This window comes from Ornithorhynchus anatinus, chromosome X5, assembly GCF_004115215.2.
Source record: "Ornithorhynchus anatinus isolate Pmale09 chromosome X5, mOrnAna1.pri.v4, whole genome shotgun sequence".
NCBI lineage: Eukaryota > Metazoa > Chordata > Mammalia > Monotremata > Ornithorhynchidae > Ornithorhynchus > Ornithorhynchus anatinus.
In genome coordinates this window covers 53740418-53759065 of record NC_041753.1, presented here as the reverse complement: position 1 = coordinate 53759065, position 18648 = coordinate 53740418, and the positions used below count along the sequence as shown (strand labels likewise).

General features: G+C 45.9%; 1 protein-coding gene across 1 annotated transcript in view; it reads right to left on the bottom strand.

Moving 5' to 3' along the window:
* The window catches only part of RFX3 (regulatory factor X3), a 144314-nt gene that overhangs the window by 24790 nt on the left and 100876 nt on the right, over nt 1-18648 (bottom strand). Inside the window, exons 12-14 of the mRNA XM_029054663.2 lie at nt 15939-16088; nt 12717-12925; nt 6215-6368 (exon numbers count right to left, since the gene is read on the bottom strand). Of these exons, the coding sequence (XP_028910496.1) occupies nt 6215-6368; nt 12717-12925; nt 15939-16088 (513 nt within the window). The remainder of the gene's footprint in view (nt 1-6214; nt 6369-12716; nt 12926-15938; nt 16089-18648) is intronic.

Here is an 18648-nt window from a genome sequence, read left to right as displayed (position 1 = left end):
CTCTTCTAAGGTAATCGTGATTTTGTAAGATACATATCTTCCCAAGCTTTGTTTCACATTTAATTTTGAGAAGTGAGAGGTAAAATACATTTAGGGTTTTTTGTTGGTGGTGGTGAGCTTATAAGAATTCATTTTAATCAATGTTCTCCAAAGTCAATTCACATCTAATTTGAAGGAGACTTTCACCCTTTCATGTATGACATTTCCTTAGAGAGGACTAAGCCTTTTTATATTCAATCGGTTGCTTCATTTGAAGCCAATCAAGCTCTTTTCTAGAGACATATACAAATAAACAGTTTGTGTGCTCCTCACTATTAACTACTCTTAAAATTCAGTTTTTGAAGGGTAGCGAGCATCTGGTATATATGTCATCGTACAGAGCTACACAGCTTGTCTCCTGATTTCCTTACTTAACAGGTGTGAAAACAGATGCAACCTTTTTTATCTTAAAATATCATCACTGCCAGAATGCCTTTAGGCACGTATACCAAATTTAAATCAAAATCCAAATGAAATACTTTCCAGCAGTAAATAGTAAACAAATTCTCCCCCGTTTTCCTTCTTCCCCTTTTCTTGAGCAAGGTCCCGGATGAGGTGGCACTGTCTCTGGACTGTAATCAAGACGTCTACTGGATGAGAGTCCCACCTCCTTGGGAGAAGGTAGAGTGGCCTGGGAGCTAGGAGGAGCCAAGCTTCTCGATCAAGAACCCCATTACTCAATCAAGCAATCGATCCGTCAAGACAGAGGCAGTTATTCTGCCAAGAAAAAATGGTTTAGAGCAGGAAAGGTTGAGCCTTGAGTCATTTTTTTTTTTTTAAAGAAGAAAGGGGAGATGGAAAGGATGAAAAAATAGAAAAGAGCTGTGTACAAAACACTAGGTTCACTCAGTCAATCTGGTCTCAAGAAATCTGCCTTGCACCAATTAATCGCCAGCTGGTTCTCGTACTAAGAAGAATAATGATGGTATTTTTGTTAACGGCTTACTACGTGCCAAGCACTGCTCGAAGCGCTGGGGTGGATACAAGGTAATCAGGTTGTTCCCCGTGGGGCTCACAGTCTTAAACCCCATTTTACAGATGAGGTCGCTGCGGCACAGAGGAGTGAAGTGACTTGACCAAGGTCACACAGCAGACACGCGGCGGAGCGGGGATTAGAACCCGCGTCCTCTGACTCCGAGGTCCGTGCCCTTTCCTCTAAGCCGCGCTGCTTCTCAATCCAACCAGCGAACAGCTGGGACTGGAATATTCTGGATACTGATAAAGAAGGAGAGGCCAAAGGCGTATGGTGATGGGGAAAAAACCAAAACAAAACACATCCTTAGAGGCAAGATAAGAGTGGCTACAAAACTAGGAGGGTGGCTGAAATCCTCTAGACTGTAAGCTCGTTGTGGGCAGGGAACGAGTCACCGACTCTGTTATACTGTACTCTCCCAAGCACAGTACTCTGCACACAGTAAGCACTCAATAAATACCACCGATGGATTGAGGAGAAGCACTAATCTGGTATGGGATGACTTAAAGCCCTGGGCTCATAAGTTGCGCTACTCCAATTCAAGTCAGTCAGTACTTCTATCAACAGTCAAAGCAGTTAGCAATTGTCAAGAGCAACAAAAGCATGGCAATTTAAGAAGTTCCAAATATTGAGATACTTATCTTAAAAATAGGTGAAAACTGGGCATGTTGTTTCCAGTTTGCTTTGCCCTTGGGGGAAATGTACTCCCGATTTTAAAATCAAGAGCGCTTTTTGTTAATCCTATGCAGTCAACATTGACATCTTTGAAACATAATCGCATATGGAAAAAGGTGCAAAATGAAAATATATGGTGAGAGCGTACTTTGCATATTTTAAAGTTGGCTATTTTATGCAGATCATCACAGGCAATCCGGTAATCTTTGTTAATATGGAAAAAGGCGACTCTCCGTTTTTCTCTCTCTCTCAAACAACGATACGTGAAGCATAAATAAGCCTTGGGTAAATACTCCATCGAGTCGGCCTCTCCTTTTCTGCCGACTCGCGCTGCCTCCTGCCTTCGGAACATCTCTACTTGGACGTTCTGCAGACACTTCAAATTTAACATATCCAAAACAGAACTCGTTTTCCTACCTAAACCCTGCCCTCCCCCTGATTTCCCTATTATTGTAAACACCACCACCATCCTCTCTGCCTTTAGCCTTGGCATTACACTCGACTCATCTCTCTCATTCAATCCGCAAATCCCATCCGTCACGAAATCCTCTTGGTTCTACCTCCTAGACGTCTCTCAAATCAGCCCTTTCCTCTCCCTCAAAACGGCTACCTCACCGATCCAAGCACTCACGATTTCCCGCCTTGTTTACCGCATCGGCTGCCCCGCTGACCTCCTTATATCCTATCCCTCATTCTCTCCCCTTTCTAATCTATATTTCACCCTGTTGCCCAGATAATTTTACTGAAAAACCATTCGATCGATATCTCCCCACTCCTCGTAAACCTCCGATGGTTACCCATCTACCGCCACATATAACCGAAACCCCTTCCCGTCGGCTTTAAGGCACTCGATCCGCTTTCTTCCTTCTACCGCACCTCGCTGATCTCCTACTACGGCCTAGCCCATACACTTCACTCCCCTAGTGCCAACCTGCACTCTGCACCTCCATCTCATCTATCTCACCCCTGATCCCTTGCCCGTATCCTCCTTCCGGTCCGGGACTCCCTCTCGCTTCACGTCTGACAGTTCACCACTCTTCCCACCTTCAGAACACTCTTAAAATCGCATCTCCTCCAAGAGGCCTTTCTTGACTAAGGCCTCATTTCCCCTACCTGCCCTCCCCTCTGTATTGCCTACGTACTTGGCTGTGCACCCCTCAAGCACTTTGATACTCTCCTCAACCCCATAGCGTTTATGTACATGGTCTTAAACTGAACTATTTCCCGTCTGCAGAATCTACTTTAATGAATGTCTCCCCCGTAATAATAATAATGGTAACGATTAATGATTATGGCATTTGTTAAGCTCTTTCTATGTGCCAGGCACTGTACTAAGTGCTGGGGTGGATACAAGCCAATCGGGTCGGACACAGTCCCTGTCCCGCAGAGGGTTCACAGTCTTCATCCCCATTTTAATAATGATAACAATAATTATGGTATTTGTTAATCGCTTCCTATGTGCCAGGCACTGTACTAAGCCCTGGGGTGGATGCAAGCAAATCGGGTTGGACACAGTCCCTGGCCCACGTAGGACTCACAGTCTCACTCCTCGTTTTACAGACGAGGTAACTGGGGCACAAAGAAGTGAAGTACCTTGCCCTAGGTCACACGGCAGACAAGTGGCGGAGCCGGGATTAGAACCCATGACCTACTGACTCCCAGGCCCGTGCTGTATCCACGCTGCTCCTCTAGACTGGAAGCCCCTTGTGGGCAGGGATCCTGTCAACCAATTCTATTGCAGTGTACTTTCCCAAGTACTTAGTACAGTGCTCGGCACACAGTAAGAGCGCAATAACAAATGAAGGACTGACTGATTCATCTGCACTACAGCCTAACAGGCCAGTACATCAAAACCTGAAATTTCATGAACCCGTACAAAGAAGACTGCCCAGTCGTTTAGACGTTACGTTGCCTCTTTCACCCTAATGCGATCCTTCTAGCAAAATCTAATGCCCTTCTCTCCGTTCTAATTCTCCCCAACCTTTCTGCCACTTCTAATGCAGTCGATCATCGCTGCAACTAGGAAATCTTTCCCGTCTTAATTTTACTGACCCAGCACTCTCCTAGTTCTCCACCTATCACTCCCACCTTTCCAAACTGTAAGCTCATTATGGGCAGGGAAGATGTCTGCTAATTCTGTTGTACCGTATTCTCCCAAGTGCTTAGCACGGTGCTCAATAAATACCATTTCAGCATCCTCTGCCCCTTCATTTTTCCTCTCTTCACCCTGGAGGTGTGGATGTCCCGCCAGACTCAATTCTAGAGTCTTTACTCTTATTTTACACTCACACTTTTAAATAGCTCATGAGCTGATAGGATTTCACCTACCACCCCTACGCAGGCAACTTTCAAATATATATTTTCAGCTCTGATTTTTCACAGGCTCTACAATCTCATATTTCCTCTCGACTCTAGGACGTCTGCATCTGGATGACTCATCTATCATACCACAAATTTAATACGGTTGGATCTTTCAAACGGGTGCTTTCGCTTTGCATTTTGGCTACAGTGCGACAGCAGAGAAATAGTGTTGCTGAGTCAAGGAGAGTAAGGAGTTATAGTAGGTGAGGATGAAGTTCAGATGATACAAGTCAGCCTGGTGCCTGGATTTCTGGCAACAGTTCTCCACGGCAGGCGTGCAGAAGTGGAGGAAGCGTACTTTGGAGGTGACCCAGGGCTGGGGGGGGGGGGGGGGGGGCGGGTTGGTGGCTGGAGTTCAAAAAAAGGAGAGGTGGGGAGAGGGGGGTGAGTTTGGCAGAGAGGGCGGCGTGGAGAGTGTGAATTTGTGCATCAGGAGAGGAGAGGTTGAGCAGAGAGTCCAAATGAGTCACGATGGCTGGGGATAAGTGGAGAGGATCTAGAGATTGCTGGGTGCGGGTGCAGGGGGAGAGGAAGACAACAGTTTCGCCGGGATGGGCGCTGTGGGAGAGAAGGCTGTAGTCAGAGAGCGGGAATTCAGAGTTGGCAAAGTTGAAAATGGTACAATGCCTAGCGATGATGAGGTCCAGCATGTGTCCAACTGGGTGAGTGCGTGAGGTGGAACAGGAAGTTCGTAGAAAAGTGAAAGGAAGTACGTGGCTGAGAAGGATCATCCGGAACATCACCGTGGATACTGAAGACCCCAGGGATCAACTTGCATTTATCATTTATAACTCTTCTAACATTCAACTATTGTTATGGCTGCTAGTCTTCCCCGGAAGAAATCACAACTTTTACTTCTTCCGTATGTCCCCCAAGTGTCTAGCACAGTGCGTCGCACACAGTATCGAGCCGACTCTTCACAATCCCCTGAGTGACTATCCCCTGGTGCCCAGCCTCCTCTGATCCTGTCTATCCGTCCCATGGTCAGCGAAAGGAGAGTTTCCCATTCTGCCTGAAGTGGTGATCAGACTGTGAGTGTCCTTCATGCCGTTCTTGATCTAAGATAAAGAAAGCTGACCTTTCTTCAAAAAGCGAATATATGCCCAGTCACCTTTCTTTTCCAGAGAGTCCTCAGAACAGGTGACCACAAAACATTACAACAATAAAACCCCAAACATAAAAGCCGCTAAATGGACCTACTCTAGTCTGTGAAGGTCTCAGCGGCGTGGCTTAGTGGCTACGCAGCACGGGCCTGGGAGTCTGAAGGATCTGGGTTCTGATCCCGGCTCCGCCACATGTCTGCTGTGTGACTTTGGACAAGTCACTTCACTCCTCTGTGCCTCCGTTACCTCATCTCTAAAATGGGGATAAGAGTGAGCGCCCTATGTGGGACAGGGACCGTGTCCAACCTGATTAACTTGTATCCACCCCAGTGTCTAGAGCAGTGCTTGGCACATAGTAAGCGCTTAGCAAGTACCATAATTATTCTAATGATCAGACCTTAGCAAGCAGGAAGAGGAGGTCGGATCTGGGCTTGAACCCGTCTGCGGGCCGGTCAGGGCTCAGGGGGCAGAGCGCGAAGCCCGAGTCTCAACTAGGGGTTCCAGGGTAGCATAGAATCTGCAACGTGGCCGGGCCAACGTACCGCAGGACAGAGCATTGGCCTCCAGCTTGCGCTGATAGAAAAAGTGATGGGCCTAAATTTTGTTTATCTGATGAATGATTGGTGACAGATGGCTCTTGCTCTGGGCGCTGTGACCCCTAGTGGGTTCAGATCTGTGTCATGAATCCCTGGACACAGTAGGTGCTTAAGAAATACTATTGATGATGACCTGCCCTTGATTATTTTAACTACATATTTTCAACTCATCAGGCACTTGCTGAAGGGAAGGGATTTTTACTATCCTGTAGATGTTTTGATGGGATGAATATTTCTTCTGTCAAATCTTTGGCAAAAAGAATAAGCTTTTTGTTGTTGGGCAATGAAAAACAAAATAGGACGAGTGAATGTCTTATTTATGTCATCTTAATGTTCCAGTCTTCAACAGTTATCTCACGAAGACCGTCAACCCTGCTGATTTCACACCTTTAATCAATCGCTACAGATATTCAACGTGAAGTACAATTCAACGTTACTTTTACAGTGATCGAATCATTCTCTCTTACCTCTCCCATAACTGCTATAGGTGTCTCTCCAGTTGCCTGAGCAACACGATGCTCTACCAGGTAAAACATGTATTCGTCGTAGAGCAGACGGATCAGATGGAATGAACCGAAGCTAGCAGCACTGCGTAAGGTTAAGTCTCGAATAACCATTGAACTGTTGCAAAAGAAAAGAAAAGAAAAGGATTTTCATTAACTTTAGCCACCCCGCATCTAAATCTACCTGTACGCCTCATAAAGGAGCCCTGTCGGGCCAAATTCCTTTTAAGGTGTAAAACTGAAGAAGGTATAGGGTCCGTTTAATTATCGCAAACTGCTAGGCAATGTATCGGAAAGATGTGGTGCCTGCGTTGTAGAATCCTTCTAGGGTCTCAGATATGAATTAAAGCCCAGTGAAGGCTGCAACAGATCCTTGAAAATGAAACAATGCTCTCTGAGAAGAAAAGGTAAGTGATTCTGATTTGTTCATTTACACTGTTTTCAGACCGCTAATTATAGAAAAACAAACACCCTCTTCCTAAAATCAAAATAATTATCACCGTCACAATTGTGAAAGTAAACCGAGAGGCTCCTCATCCCTGCAAACTAAAAAGCTGTGCAGGATCCACAGCTGAATTAATCATGATTGCAATTGAAAGCCAAGTCTACAAGAATAAGGAGCAAAGTGGCCTAGTGGAAAGAGGCCAGGCCACGGCGTGAGAGGACCTGCGCTCTAATCCCGGCTCTGTTACATGTCTGCTGTGTGACCTCGTGCGAGTCCCTTAACCTCTCTGTGAGTCAGTCACCTCAGCTGTAAAATGAGGATTAAAAGACTGTGAGCCTTATGTGGGACATGCACTACGCTCGACCCGATTAGCTTTTTCTTTCTTTTTTTTAACGGTGTTTGTTAAGCGTTTACTTACTATGTGTCAGGCCCTATTCTAAGTGCTGGGGTAGATACGAGGTAATCAGGTGGGACACGTAGTACCGCTTACCAAATACCTTTAAAAAAAAAACCCAAAAACTACTCCAGACTACACTATCCAAACTCTCAACTGAGTCGTGTCAAAAGTACTTTTCTAGCACTGCTGCCGATGTTTTCGATGTTAAAAACCCCCCCACAGAACACGGAAAAGAACCATCTCTCCTAATTGCATCTACCTTGCTGGATCACGAGTCAGGAGAGAAACAGAATAAAGAAAGAGAATGGCATAATGGGTAGGACACAGGAGAGAGAGTCTGGATTTTACTAACTTGCTGAAGCAGGAATCTGTTTAACGGCACCGTGAATGCTTTAAAGAACTAATGCATATTCCAAAGGTACCTCAGTTTTCAACCAGGGAGTAGCTTGGGCCCCAGAAGAATCAGGTTCACCGTGTGAAAAGATTTTGGGGCACCTCCTTGTGAAGCAGAGCCAGGCTTCATCACAAAGGGAATGGCTTTACTCTGAACGGATCGTGTCTACAGAATTAAACCTCACAAATAGGTAAATATCAGAGTCTTCATTTAAAAAAATGTAATCCAAATTCAAGCTTCAGGAGTGTGTATTCACCCTACATCTGTTGATAGCACTAATCGTGTAAATGGCGATAGGGAAAATTGTTTAATATCACAAACAGTTCCAGATACTGGCAGCTGTTTTGTTTTCTTCTAGGGTTTGAAAATATCAAATATTGCCTAGAGATGTTCTTTATCAATTTTAAATATTTAAATGAAATCAATGTCTAAGAAAATGAGGGATAGTAAATATTTGATCGAGCACAGCCATTTTCAAATATATTAGTCGGAGTTTGTATATATTTCATAATTTCTATCCGGCATTTGTTAGATCTATCAAATATTCAGAGGCCAAAATGCAAAACAATCTGCGATATTTCATTAGCGTGGGCTTCTGCGCTCCTCTTTACACGTCATACCACTACCCTAAATGTCAGCTTTTAAATGACCCAATTAACAATTTAATTGGAAACCTATTGTCTGGTTTTGACTTATAAGATACATTACAATATCGAATCTATTCATTCTCATGTTGCTAAGATACTGTGTATTTAGCTTCCTTTTGACTAGAATTGCAATTGTTAATTATTTTTTAATGATTACAAGCGCCTCATCTTTCTAGCACACAATGTTGGATTTGGAATAGCGGTCCTTCGGTTCAGAGGTGACTTTACTGATGGTGAGATTGTATCGGTGCGTGCAAACGTGGCTGATAGGAACAATGTGAGATTGGCAATTCCTCCTACAGGAGGTGCCCTTAAACAGTGGAAGTTGTCGCCCTGTTGCACGGTACCTGGAGATATTTTTTTTTTCTCTCTCTCTGTGTTGCGGTCTTCTTAAAACCACCATTTCTAATCTCTGTACACCGGGCTGGTCTATCTTTTGCCACAGCATCCCCAGTGTCCATGCCATGCCACGGCGTTTGAAGTTTTGCTTCACTGTGTCTTTTAAAAATCCATTCTGCTCTCCCTGTTTTCAGTTTCCTCATTTAGTACCTTTTGGGGGAATCTCACTCTGTTCAGTCGTCTCAATTACCCTGCCTGGAGAAGACGTGATGTGATGGGCATTGCTCTGATGGAGAAGGACTGATTATATTCCAGGACTTTTAGAGTCAGGTACAGAATGTAGGCGATTTCACTAGAAAGACTCTAGTATTCAGAGGTTCGGCGTAAGGCAAGTCCAAGCGCTACGGTCGGGAAGAAGACCAGGCACTAAAAATCGCTCTTACAGATCTTCCGCTTGGTCGGAATCTTCATTCTATGCTGGCGTCGAGCTCCGTCACGGTCTCCCAAAAGGCACGCCAGACTTTTTGATTTGATTCTCTGTTTCGTTTACTGTTTAGGTGGCAGAATTCAGTGACAAGTCTTAGCTCGAACCACTGGTGGAACTCTTTGGCTGTGTCTGCGGTTTGTTAGGTGAAGGTTGGTCTGCCATCTCATTCTTCTTTTTTTGTATGGTATCTGTTGAGAATTTACTATATGCCAGGCACTGTACTGAGCGCTGGAGTGGGCACAGGATAATCAGGCCAGACACAGTCCCTGTCCCACGTAGGACTCCCAGTCTCAATCTCCATTTTACAGATGAGGTAACTGAGGCCCAGAGAAGTCAAGCGGTTTGCCCAAAGTCACCCAGCAGGGAAGGGGCAGAGCCTGGATTAGAACTCAGGTCCTTCCGACCCCCAGGCCCGTGCTCTATCCACCGGGCCGTGCCGCTTCTCTAAGTCTCTCTAAGCTAATCGTCAAACCGTAGCATTTTGTGATTCTGAAAAACGATTAGTAATCTTTTTCATGTCTTCTTGTTTATGTGTGTGCTTTGAGAGTAGAGTCATCAGCAGTAAGAACTTATACGATGGATTCAAGGGGTTTCGTTCTGAGGTTGTTGATTCATAAGAGTTTCCCCAAGTTTCGGGAATCACGTCCTGAAACCGGCCTCCAGAATCCCCACTGGATGCATGGCCGCATAAGAGAAGGAACGTGATCCACAAGCCTGCCAGAATCCTTTGTTGAAGGAGAAAGAATCAGGGAATTCTGAGGTGCTCAACCCCACCGTTTTCTGGAGTACTCTTTGGATCCTGATAGACCTTTCAGAACAGCCTAACCTAGACTGGCTAATGGTTTAAAATAAAATCCTTAATTTGGTTACTGCCTGGGTAGCCCTGGATGATTTTCCTCAGCCTGTCTGTGTTCCATGATTGCAGGCCTCAATAAGTCTCCCTTGGGTCAGGATCATGAGGATCTGTCAGGTAGGGATGATGCATTGTTTGCTTGGCGGTAAGCAGTTCCTGGATCTTCGAACCAAAGGCTGCCTCGCAAACAGTGACAAATAGAGTAGAGCCACCCGTTCGCTAGTTGCTTTAGTGGAGGCAGATGGGGTTTCTTGCTCTAATAGGGTTGCTTCACTGTTGTCGTGAAGTTTCCTGAATGTTTTTTCATTCATCAAGAGTTTGACATTTATGCCATCTGGATGGTTTGAATGCCACTTTGCAATACCGTGGCTTTATCACCAGGGAGAGTTTGGAAAATACCAAACGACCCTCACCTGGGCCAGAAATCCGGGACCCCGTCTAGCCTGCGCTGGTCTCGGCCTATGCCTAGTTCAACCTGCGTCGGCCCCTGCCACTGTGAGACTGGCCTGAAATCAGCTGAGCTGCTGATCCCAAAGCTTCTGTCTCCAAATTGGAAGTGCCATAAACTGGCTCCTGGCAGCCTATAGGGCAAACCTACAAGGCCTTCACAGGCGTGAGTCCCCAGCCAATTCTAAGGGCCCCGAGCAATTTTCTGGTTCGGCGCCACTGCGGTTCCTTGTCTGAAACAGGTGACCGGGGGCAGCTGGGGAGCCAAATCGAGGCTGGACCAAACCTGACCGGGACATATCTCTTCTGCTGATCGGATATGAAGGCTGAGGCCTCCCAAGCCTTCCTGAGTAAGGACGGGGCTCGAGGGCCCAGGACGTTCCCCAGCGCAATCTCACACTAGGATCGCCAAAAAACCTTGGCATTTTCTTGCCTGTAGTGCCCCCACCCCCATCGAGATGGGATAAACCATTTGAAGTAGGGGTATGGCAACCTTGGTGGTCTACCTGCTCATCGTGCACATGGGGTATGGGCGTATTCATTTAGTAATCAAATAAAAAAGATGTAGGGGAATGCCAGTGTTTATAGCTATATCATTTGAAATACCAAAAGATGAGGGATTTGACTTCAGAATACTTGGTGTCTGTACGTCGTATCAAGATTGCCCGTGACCCAAAATGCAAGAGGCTAGCCAACTCGGAATGGAGTGCCAAATCCAGGGGTTTGGAAAGAAGCACAGACCCCACAAAATGTTCAAAAAGATTCTAGACTAAAATTCTACATCTCTGAAGACCTGTGATTGCAAGTGGCCACCTTTCTCTAACTCTTTCACTACATTCAAAGACAGATGAGATTGAAAGGTTCCTAATGTCTTTGCTATTGTCTACCAGCAAAAGATGCGATGATGATGATGGTATCTGTGAAGCGCTTACTATGCGCCCAGCACTGTTCTAAGCGCTGGGGTAGATACAAGGTAATCAGGGTGTCCCCACGTGGGGCTCACAGTCTTAATTCCCATTTTACAGATGAGGTGACTGAGGCACAGAGAAGTGAAGTGACTTGCCCAGAGTCACACAGCTGATAAGCGGCAGAGCGGGGATTGGAACCCACGACGTCTGACTCCCAAGCCCCGGCTCTTTCCACTAAGCCACGCTGCTTCTCCTGCTCTTGACTGGACTGACTGGACCTTTCAGAGATCACTATCTGCAGCTATTTAAATCTTTTTGAAATGAAAATAATAACAACAGTGTCTGGTAATCTCAAACTAACTGTTCCAAGCTTGGAGAGGACAGAGGGCAGACAAATCATAAATTTCTACATTCATGTATCAATCGTGTGTGCACGTGCGTATATATGTATATATCTTATACATCTGTATAATGTGTCCCCCTCTCTCTCTCTCTCTCTCTCTCTCTATATATATATATATAACTACAGGTACTCGAAAAGCTCTAGGGATGCCTCTAAAAAGATACCAGATAAAGACTGAAGTGAAAAACAGAAAGGATTAGGGGAAAGTTTGATGCTAATAATAAGAGACAGGAGAAACAAGAAAAATATGGCAAATTCTGTAGCTCACCTCTAGGGAATCTTGAAAACAAGAGCAGCGGCTTTGACTGAGTTTTCTAGCAACAGCTGAACCAAGCAAATGGGAGAACTAGGATTATCGCTAATCAATCCAGAACTCCTGAGCGCATAATCATTTTAGGGTATTTGAGGTCCTGGTGGGAAGCGGTTCTAAAACTGCTCCAAAATCAACTCTGCCTCTATCAGCTTTATACCAGCACAGTACCTAAGTGGTCTATAACGCTGACTTATTTGAGCTGTTTCGCCAGTTCGGGGCAGAGCGGTTGCTCGTTTCTCCTTGCATAATGCTAAGCGTGTTCATCTTGGTATTATTCTCCATCTCCAAAAAGGAACAATTTCATCTTAAAGCTAAATGATTCCAATTACAAAAGAACCCGAAAAACAAACCCGCCTGATCCAAAACGAGTAAGGCGGCGACGAGCGGTTCAAGGGAAGACTAAATGGGAGGCTTGTTCTGAAGGGTAGGTTAGAAAGAGGACACTTGGTCGAAGCTTCTCTAGAACGCAGTTCTGAGCGTTCACACTTGAGAAAAGCTGCTCTTCAAGAGTGGTCGTGGCTTAAAGGGACGGAAGGTTTCCTTTAGGAATTAGAGAACACCTCTAAAGGCGGAGAAAGGTGCAGTCAGCCTAGCGGAAGACTACATCCCTTGTCAATTACATTCGGCCGGCTCCACGGTCGGACTGCCTCTGGGTTGAGTAAGCGCGCCAAACATCACCGGGCTCCCCAGGCTACAGGTGTTTTGCTAGATACGGGGGTGCGCCTCATCTTTCCTTTGGGGCTTACGGGGTGCAATCACAAATCCACCGTATCCGTGGTGCAGAAGATAGAAAAGGTAGAGAGCGGTTACACGGGAGAATGTGCAAAAGATACCTGTAGAAAGACCATTTTAGAAGGAACTGCCGGGCAGCTTTAGGAAAGCTGGGTCTTCCTTCATAGGGTTTTAGGGCCTGCATCATTACATTGTCGAGCCAAGCAGCCCACTGCTCCAGGGTACTCTGTTGTTGAAGAGTCATCTTGAAATCTGTTTCTAGTCTCTGAACCATGTTATCGTCACACTGGCACACCCAGGAAGCCTGCTCCTGTTACAGTACACACACCGGAGAAATAAGCATAACTCAGCACCTCTTCAATTGATGTCAGCACACAGGCTATATGCATGAATGGCAAATTATAATGAAAGTTCCAACAATTAAATGAATCAAGAGAATGAGCAATGACTTGTCAGTTGCTACGGAAACTAATAACGCCTTTATTATTTTCAAGGGTTCGATATTTCTCCACTCAAATAAGGAAGTGAAAAAAATAGGACACAAAGGTGAGTTGACACAGCTATGTCGGTTATTCCAAATGAAATACTGTGGTAGAAAAATTGATTAGAAAAAGACACCTGCGAATTGCAATATCTGTATTTCTTCATTTCCGTTAATCATCATTTCTGTAGTTTTAAAAAGGTACTTATTCCAGATAGAGCTTTCAACTCAATTCTGCCCTTAAGGAAGTATTCGGGTAAGTCGAAAACATCGACTGGGCCAGAAAACACTTCCACTAAAATGAGCGTGGGTTTGGTACCGTGAGCAGGTGCTAGATCAGTTTGGCAGACTGGGAATTTAAGCCTCGAGGGTTATCTGGTCCGCACGCTTGATGCGAATTCATTCAGGAAATGGAAAAGTGTCGTCATGTTACCTGCCCCCCTAACTTCACCAACTCTAAAGTTCTGGTTATGTAATTACTGCTTGGATTCAGGTTATGTAACGTTCTGTTTGTGGAAATAAAAACAGGTCATTTTTAAGATCACATTCTAATGGTAGCAAAATGTTCTATGACAAATCTTGTGGTAATGTTCCATTTTAAAAGTATTCTCAATCGTCCACTTCTCGACGTCGGTCAAAGTGCAACTAAATGAAGCATAACAAGATAACTAAGAAATGTTGTAAATACAGTAGTGTTATATCGTTTAATTAGGCGGCTCAAGGAAAAACAGCATAACTCTCCAGAGTTCAGAACAGTGACACCCTCACCTCTTTCAACGCACACCCACATCTATGTCTGGATAACAAATCACACCACAATAACCTTTGTAAAAACTTCACGCGTGCAACTGAACATTAAGAATAGCAAATACTGGCCATACTTCAGAAAGAGAACTCTGGTTTCCTATTAGTTGGGAGCCCACCGGTCTCCTAATTCAGGTCAGTGTGTCCCAGGATCCTCACTAGAAAACACCGTCCTGGATCGGACTGGATTGTACACTGTATTCCTGAGAGGTTCGGCACGGAGTTCTGCACTTCATAGGTGCTTAATGAATCCTGTCACTTAAACGACGTTCAGCCGCAAACACACACAGCTTGGCGAAGGACTATCCTGTCAGATGAGTGAATGATTTCCTATGGAAAAATGGCAGGTCCTGATACATCCCTGGGAAGCATATAGGCGATGTACCTTAAAATTGAAAGCTTTTGATTCTGCCCGGCATGACGTATTTGTTAACAAAATGGCAAATACGCCTTGGGTGATGCAATTATTAAATGGGTGCAAGACAGGAGGACCGTATTTTAACGAGGGTAATCAGTAGCTTCATGCCAAGCTATAGACACATTATGAAGGGGAATTCTGCAGGCGTCGCTTGCACGCCAATCGTGTTGAACGGTCATCAACAAATGGCACTGTACGCAGAGCACTAGACAGAACACTTGGGAGAATACAGTAGAGGAGGTAGACGCGATCCCTGCCCTCGAGGAGCTTACAATCTAGTGGGGGAGACAGACGTTACAATACATTTCAGAGAGAGGAAGCCATCCTCTCAAGAAGCTTACAGGACAGCGGCGAGAGAGGCCTTGAAATAATCTGTACTACTAAAACAGGTAATATTTTCCAGAAGGACTTTTCTACTGATTTAGATCTGGGAAATGCATACGGGTGGGCGTACAGCCATCATAAGAATTCAAAGAACAGGCCACTGACCGTGAAGTGTGGTTGAAGAGACCTTTGTGCATCCAACAAATTGTACCTTCCAAGCGCTTGGTACAGTGCTCGGCACACAGTAAGCGCTCGATAAATACGGTGGAATGAATGCATTTATTTTACATTGTACACACATCGCCCGCCGTCGTCTGGGCATCTGTCTTGCCTCCCAGTCTTTGGTTTCCCCTGACTACCGCATGCTAGGCTGGTTTGCCCGTGAAGCTGTCCCCCAGTATTTTACTGCTAAATTGCATTTTTGGAATCACGGTCTCTTCAGGGCTATAAAATGTCTCCTCCCCTATTCCGTACTGCCCATGCTCCTACTATAGTGAACCACGACGAGTGGGAGCTAATAAATGTTATTGCTGATGCTACCATCACTTGATTTCTTCCACAACCCCGTTTCTCTGGATCAGATAAATCGGGACTAAGAAAAACAAAAAACCTAGGGGTTTTTTTGTGCCTGTTTTTTCCCCTCCTGAATCTTCAGTGAAAACAAAACGAGTACTGGTCTAGCCTGAGAGTTGAGAAATAAGTACGTGTTTCTCCTTCATAATTTCTCAACACCAGTTTGAACTCAGATTTAGCAAATAATCTTTGACAAAAGGACGAAAGAAAAAGATCTTTGAACGGGTGGCCTCTACTACAGCAGCGACTCCAAAACATTTCTTTCTATTACTCTCGCGCTGATGCGCACACACTCAGAGAATTCTGCGGTCAGCCTGTAAAGAAAGTCATATAAATCGGTAGAGTTCTAGTTCTGCAGAAAAGCGCATCATTTACGGTATCGAATGTTCGCTTCCTGAACAAGAAGTCTGACATATCTGACATGTTTCGATCGCCGAGGCCAAAACGATCACTCTTAAAGCGGCCAGATATTTTCCAAATATTTCATTTATAATTTTCTATAGGAGGGATGACCTTCGATGAGCTGCCTGTGCCACCGCCGTGGTTGTCAAGACAATGAGCGTGGGAAAATCTGTAACTTCTCCACACTGGAATGGTTGGGAATGTTGATGCTGCCTTTTTGGGAATCGAGAAAGTGAACCCTGTGGTGGGGACAAAGAGGAAGGCCGGGGGCAAATCCCTCCCCAAAGACAGACTGCTATTTTTAAAAAAGCGTCAGCCTACCTGTACATTGGCAAAATCGACGCGGTTGAGGTCATTGAGCATCTGGTTGATTTGAGAAGTGTTCTGAAGTACGGCACGAGCTGCCTGAGCCAGGTGATTAAGCGATGTGTATCTTCGCAGAGTCTGGGCAAAGGCACTTACAGCGGCAACCTGCAAACAAGTCCACGTTCTTTTTAACAAGCACTGTTGCAGTTTTCCCGTCTGTTCTTCCTTGCCAATCTTATCACGCTGCAATTTGTGAGCTCTCTCCCATGCAAACCGCAGCACTTAGCTAGCTCTACATCAAGCATTATTTTCTCCATCATTTTCTTTTAAAAGAACCCAAAATCTAGAGTCAAGCAAGTGCACTATTTGACGTTGGGGTCCCGGTTAAACCACGATTACCATCGCTCGGACATCTGTACAGGTCAGGTAACAGTTTAAGCTAGGTGAACGGAAGAGCACGTTGGTTTCCTTTGTTTTATCGTCGTCTGGGAAGCCCTCGGGTGGAAGATGTCGTGAATTTAAAAGAAAAAAAAAATGCGCGTAGCCTGGCAGGAGTTTTGTAAGGTTGGTTCTCCTATAATACAGGGGTTACAGTCTCAAAGAATCCCGTGATAAGGAAAACTCACGTGAGCACACACGTTCACATACCACAGGCATGTGCCCCGCTGGTTGATCGAACAGTGTATTGTGCTCTGTCCAGTCAGGCATACACAGTTGAGGGAAATTCCCTAGCAGCGTGAAAACACTCATTCCGGGAGGACTGACTTTTTGTATTTCTTGCACGGGTAACCGTAGACCCGATTTTGTAAAACTGTTTTACTAAGTGTCATAAGGGCTCACTATTTTACTGCTCATTATTTTATAGCAGCGTGGGTAAACTTAAGGGACAAAACATTTAGCGGTTTGGGCATCCTCAAAGGAACAAAAGGCATATAAGATTACCACAGGCAAGCGACTGAAGTAGAGATTTCTTCTTTTAAGAGATTTCCTTAAAACGCTCCAGTCCTCCCCCCAAATTTGTGCTATATGATAACGTTTACTCCCTGGGGAAGGTGTCTTCTATAAGGATCAGTTGAATTAAAAAGAAATTCCATTTAAAACTGAACAACTACAAAATGGGGATTGCTGTGGGCAGGGAATGCGTCTGTTATATTCTTGTAGCGTACTCGACTGAGCGCTTAGTACAGTGCTCTGCACCCGGTAAACGATCAATAAATTCGATTGACTGCCTGACTGATTCAGTTGTCATAAATGCCCGTATACAGGGCCTAAGTGATTGGGTGTCATTTGGACAGTGGGTCCCGGGTTTCCCCAGTTCGGGATAATAATAATAATGATAATTATTATGGTGTTTCTTAAGCGCTTACTATGTGCAAAGCACCGTACTCTATACAGCATATATACGTATGCATGTGCATTTTTATAATTCTATTTATTTTGATTAATGATGCGTACATATCTATAGTTCCATTATTTATAATGATGCTACTGATGCCTGTTTACTGGTTCTGATGTCTCTCTCCCCGCTTCTAGACTGGGAGCCCGTTGTGGGCAGGGATTGTCTCTATTTGTTGCTGAATCGTACTTCCCAGGCTCTGCACACAGTAAGCGCTCAGCAAATACTTTCGAATGAACGAATACTAAGCGCTGGGGAGAATACAAGGAAACCGGGTTGGACACGGTCCCCGTCCCACCTGGGGCTCACAGTCTTCATCCCCATTTGACAGATGAGGGAACCGAGGCCCAGAGAACTCAAGTGGCCTGCCCAGGGTCACACAAGAGCCGGGATCAGACCCCAGGACTTTCTGACTCCCGGACCCGTGCTCTATCCACTCGGCCACGCCGCTTCTCTGCTGCGCAGGCCTGAGTTTCAGGAGACGGTGCGGGGTCGCCCGATCCCCGGCTAACTTTCGAGGTCGCGGAGCCGGGGCGGGGGCCGGGTGTCAGGAGATGGGAACTGGGCTTACCGGGATAGAAGCAGAACAATGGCAAGGTCTCAGCTCTGGCCCGGGTCTTAAACGAATACCGGTGACATCCTAAACCGCAATTTCAGGCCGGAAATTGGATGAGATTCCGAGCGGTCGCCGCGGTACGGACCTCGCCTCTTGACCCCACGGGCAGAGGCCTGCGGGCTCCCTCGGATTGCAGGCCACTAACCGGGCTGGCTGATTCAGACTGAGGTCGTTAATTATTACTACTCAGCAGGGGTCGGCAACCTTTCTGTGCAGAGGAGCCAAACGTAATGATGTCATTATGCTGCCCCGGGCGCAGCGTGATCTAATTTTGTCCCACTGCACGCCGAAGCCCCAGCTGCTTCAACGGCACCAGCCGTTGATGGAGCTAGCCGTGCTTACGGGAGAAGCAGCGCGGCTTAGTGGGAAGAGCCCGGGCTCGGGAGGCAGCGGGCGTGGGTTCTAATCCCGGCTCCGCCACTTGTCAGCTGTGTGACGTTGGCCGAGTCACTTGGCTTCTCTGGGCCTCAGTTCCCTCACCTGTAAAATGGGGATGAAGACCGTGAGCCCCACCTGGGACAACCCGATCAGCTTGTATCTACCCCGGTGCTTAGAACAGGGCCCGGCACATAGTAAGCGCTCAACAAACAGCATCGTGACTATTCCAGGGGCAGGAAGCAAAGTGGAGGGAAGTTATGGGAGGTGGGGAAGGGGGCGGAGAGAGAGGAGCGGGGCTCCAGGGCTGCCGACGAGCGGCGGGTGTTTCCCAGGTG